The sequence below is a fragment of the Megalops cyprinoides genome, chromosome 17, assembly GCF_013368585.1.
Source record: "Megalops cyprinoides isolate fMegCyp1 chromosome 17, fMegCyp1.pri, whole genome shotgun sequence".
Classification (NCBI taxonomy): domain Eukaryota; kingdom Metazoa; phylum Chordata; class Actinopteri; order Elopiformes; family Megalopidae; genus Megalops; species Megalops cyprinoides.
Window position 1 is genome coordinate 27,765,523 of NC_050599.1, and position 5,194 is coordinate 27,770,716.

The window sequence follows — 5,194 nt, forward strand, 5'->3', positions numbered from 1 at the left end:
GGATGTGAGAGTGAATACAGGAACACTAGGAAAAACTGAAAACATAAAAACTATTTAAAAAGGCGTGAGAATGAACATTTAGATTATGTCTCATAAACCACACAATATGAAAAAATTGTTCCACAATTAGGCCCTGCTGTCTTCCTCTTAAGAATGTTTCCCATCTCAGGGTCACACTCACAGTTTAATTATAACAACACAAAAAAAACATTCTGTGCACTGACCTCAGAGTCAGAATCTAACCACACACCAAACTGTCAGACACCTGGACAGTACATCGTGTTAGACACACAATCAGTAAAATAACTACAACAGAGACACACACAGAAAACGACATACCGAAGAGAAGGCTGACTATTGACCATGGAGATGTGTGAAAACATTTACGCCAATGAAGAATCTGTCATGGCCTGCAAGTCCAAAACCACAGCGGACCAGAACCCAAAGAGCAGCCCAGGAGATCAGCACTTGGGTAAGAACGTATACACACACACACACACACACACACACACACACACACACAGTCAAGGCCCAGAAAACCCAATGGAAGAGGTCAGGGAACTGGAATGCCATACCAAGGACAACTTACAAACTCTGGACAAACACTGAAAGAATAGGATGTGCCAGCAGAGCCATGTAGGATGAGGAATGAACAAGATGCCTCTATTTATAAGGAATCATTTATTTTTAATTTCACATAAGAGGGAAATATTTCATCTCTCCTCTAGTTCTGTCTTTTCCTGTCTTTGAAGTTATTTCAGTGAGGACAGTAATCTTTCCTCTCTGATGCTGCTAACTATGAGTGACATAGTTTTTAGCATTTTATTAATGCTTAAAACCTTACTTGTGCCAATAATACTACATTAAGGTGCCAAAGAAAGTAATACCTACTTTGTCAGGATACTTCTACTAACTTTCCTAATATTATCTAAATGATACACAGCAGAGTTCAGTTGCTGGCTTACTACAAGACCATCATTTCTTGTATGAGACGGTCAACATTTCCATCTTTGGTAAATTAACTCAGCTCATAGCGATGCAGAATGGATCAGTCGTAAAAATTTTACATTTGTCAAAGTGCAGTGATGTTAAAACGACGTAAGAAAATTTCATTTACCTCTGGTGTATTGATTATTGTCACAAGTTGGGACATACAGTAAACTGATGAAACAATGTTTCACAGCTAATTGTTTTATAAAGCACTTTTGTTATGGTGCTCACATGTACTATTGCACTGAAAGAGTAAAGCAAGTATAAATATCACTGACATATATTTGGAAAAATTTAAACAACATTCAAACCTGTTTTAAGTACTGTGGTAATTTGATTTTATGTATTAAGAGCCACGAAGCATTACGTCATTTTCTGATTTTGCGAAATTCGAGATGACATTTCTTCATCTCATTTTGAGTGAAGCATACTTAAATTTAAGTTAATATCTAAACAAATCTGCAACAAATTTATAATTCACATTATACACATTTGCTATATACGTTACTATACAAAATACATTGCTTACAGGTGTTTTTTAGTCACCCAGAATATATGTAAAAGCACTAAAATGAGTTATGCAATAAGAGTTAAAATGCTGATAAGAAGGGCTAATGGATGACCAGAAGGACAGTTTGGCTTATCAGCTTTGTGCCTCTTTAAGGTTTAGATAAAACATCCTGACCACCAAAGAGACAGAAAAACACCATGAAAGTGTGACTGAAAAGAGAAATAAGAGAAGGAGAGAGATCGTGAGAGAAAGAGCTCTCCAAGGCATGAATCAGAATCAGACTTTATTGACCAAGCATACTTCTAAACATACAAGGAATTTGACTCCAATTCCAGTGTCTCTTGTAGTGCTTGCATACAATGTTAAAGTTACAAATACCAAACAACAGTAGGGTTACAAAAAGAACAACAGTAGCGCAGATCACATACATGGAATAAGGATGGAAAGATTGAGGTATATATGAACAACTATTGCACAATGAATATGAATTAAGTATACATGAGTGCAGGCTGTGGACGTGCACAGCTTAGTTATATACAACTATTGCACTGTGTTATATACAGTTATTGCACAATAAACATGAGATAAAGTTTACCTGAGAGCAGGCTATGGATATGTATAACTGTTGTTGTTGTACAACTATTGCATGGTGGACATGCAATAGCAGAGATACAGTTGTCACATCACTGGTTTAACAGTTCAAGAGTGTGATGGCATGTGGGAAGAAACTATTCCAGTGTCTGCTTGTTTTGGTGGGTAGTGATCTGAAGCATCTGCCGGAGGGAAGGAGTTTGAATACGTGGTGGCCAGGATGCAAGGGGTCGGCGATGATTTTCCCTGCCCATTTCCTGGCGGTGGTAGTAAAGGGCAGGTCAACTCCTATGATCCTTTCTGCAGTCCTGATAGTGCGTTGTAGCCTGTTGATGTCTTGTTCAGTGGCAGAGCCAAACCAGACTGTTATAGAGGAGGTGAGGACAGACCCAATGATTACTGTGCAGAACTGAATCAGCGATTCCTGTGGCAGGTAGAACGTCTTCAGATGGCACTCATAAATATGTGTGGAAAAGCAAGGTTTTATCAGATGTAATGACTTACCTCCATTCTAATGGATTCTGCAACATGTACAACCATAGTTCCACAATTCTAAGTTATGGAGTTGTCTGTGTGGCTCTGAATCTACAGGGAAAAGACTCTACAGGGTGATTGCAGTGTGTCTGGGGCTGCTGTGTGTTCTGCTACTGACTGCCATCACGGTCCTCTGTATCCACTGTGAGTATCTGGGGCTGCTGTGTATTCTGCTACTGACCACCATCACGGTGCTCTCTATCCTCTGTGAGTATCTGGGGCTGCTGTGTGTTCTGCTACTGACCACCATCACGGCACTCTGTATGCACTGTTTATCAGTTGCTGCCTCTTACTTGTCTGTGTAGTTACTGTGTCAGTGAGGAGGTCATGCTATCTGTGTGATTCCGTAAAGTCCACTATGGTGTCCCTTCCTCTGCAGATAAAGGAGTGGTAAATGAGAGAGACCAGTTAGAGACCAGTAATACCAACCTTAAACCAGAGCGAGACCAGCTAAAGAGCAATTACACCATCCTTATAGCACAGAGAGACCAGATAAAGAGTGAGAAAAACAGGCTTCAGAGGTGGCTGGGTAAGTAAAATATCTTTGTAAAAATGAATAAAGATAAAATTAGCCCTCAATGTAAAATATGTATGACTACAAGATTCAGGATTATAATGAGTGTGTGTGTGTGTGTGTGTGTGTGTGTGTGTGTGTGTGTGTGAGTGTGTGTGTGTGTGTATGTGCGTGTGCATGTGCGTATGAGCTGAGTATGAGTGGAATTTTTGCCTGTGTGTGTGTGTTTGACATGAATGTGTGTATGTGAGCACAGAGACAGTTCCTGTTGTGTATATTCCAGAACACACGTATTCCCATGGCTATATAACATTTGACTCCAAGTTCTACTACGTCTCCAACGAGACAAAGACCTGGATTGACAGCCAACAAGACTGCAGAGAGAGAGGAGCTCACCTGGTAATCATTAACAGCAGAGAGGAACAGGTGAGAGAGAGGAGTTGACCTGCCCATACAAAAATGAAATACACTGTAATATATTGAGAAATATTCCCCCCATCTCCCCCCTTCATTGTAAAGTGAGAACATTGAGAAGCGCTATATAAATGTAATCTGTTATTTTCAGTCCACTTCCAGTCCACTTCTTTGCTCAGCAGATTTGGCAGATTGTGGTTGAAACATTCAACAAAACCAGTAATAATACCTGAGCCCACAAATACCCAGATGTGTTTGGTTTGAGCCTGCCATGAGTTGCCAATGAGTTTGCAAAGTTTATTTGTGATGCCAATGAAAAAGCCTAAAGAGATGATATGGAAATGGACAGGGAGACAGAAGGAAGGGAGGGAGAGAGAGAGAAAGACAGAGAGAGAGAGGAAGGGGGACAGAGAGACTAAGAGGCAAAAGAGACCAAGACAGAGGGATGCAATAAGTGAGAATCAGGACTGATAGAGAGGAGAGACTGGAATAAAATGTTATACTTCTTGCTTTGTAATGTTCCCCCCTCAGGAATTCATCAGTGGATTGAAAAAGAACGTCTGGATCGGCCTGAATGACAGAGAAACAGAGGGAACCTGGAAGTGGGTGGATGGCACAACACTGACCACAGAGTAAGAGCAGATTCAAAACTGTTGCAGAGAGACAGTGATCTCTGTAGAGAGCAGATTCAGCACTGTTACAGAGAGATAGTGATCACTGTATAAGGGCTGTAACTGTTTTTCTCCTCAGTATGTCCTCACTTCCTTCTTTCTGTCCCTCCTGATGAATGTGCATGTGACTCATTATCAGTGATGTTGCTGTTTTCAGATACTGGCAGAGTGGGCAGCCTTCTAATGGAGGTATTACTGATGAGAAGGATCCTGATACTGGAGAGGACTGTGCTGAAAATGCTATCTTCCAGTACTGGAGGAATGGCAAGTCAGAGGACTGTGCTGACTGTCAGAGAGGCTGGAATGATGTACCTTGCTCCACCAGACTGAAGTGAGTCAGGGGCTAGTCCCTAAAAGAAACACATTTAAACACTCGCGCGCGCGCACACACAGGAGATTGATATGTTGAATGAGATTAGAAAGTGAATAATCATCATTCCAGAATGAGAATCAGTACACAATTGATATCCCTGGTTAATGAGGATACAATTTAAAAACATGTGGTCTTGGCCAGGTGTCTCAGAATCTCACATCTTGCGATAACATGGAGATTAGCGGAGAGACAGACAGGATAAGGTATGGCTGGACATCACCATTCATCTCTTTAAAAAAGCATCCATATATTAGTCAATATTTTAAATGAAAATGGCCTAAGGACCTTTCAGGATATCCAGGCATATATTATTATATAGAAGATACTAAAATATGAACCACATCTTTTTTGCTGTATTTACACCTCTCTAATGCTTTGCATGTGTATGGAGTTCCTTGGGGTACTCAGTTGCTGCTACATCCTATACATGGGGTAACATGCCCTTAAATCCAAAGGACAGCTTGTATGCTTGTAGCATTTACTCTTTTTTCCTCTGAATCTCTTACACATCCTTGAGTAACATCTGTCTGAGCAAAAGACCTAAGTCTATATGATCAGGTTGTCTTCCAGTGTTGTTTGTAACACAGTATCCTACA

At 40.5% G+C, this 5,194-nt stretch overlaps 1 protein-coding gene across 1 annotated transcript; it reads left to right on the forward strand.

Moving 5' to 3' along the window:
* Nucleotides 1-363: 363 nt before the first annotated feature.
* Nucleotides 364-4,560, forward strand: LOC118791852 (CD209 antigen-like protein E). Its single transcript, XM_036549334.1, has 6 exons — nt 364-472; nt 2,684-2,770; nt 3,006-3,155; nt 3,424-3,566; nt 4,086-4,186; nt 4,383-4,560. The coding sequence occupies exons 1-6, from the start codon at nt 364-366 to the stop codon at nt 4,558-4,560; spliced, it is 768 nt and encodes a 255-aa protein (XP_036405227.1).
* Nucleotides 4,561-5,194: the final 634 nt, after the last annotated feature.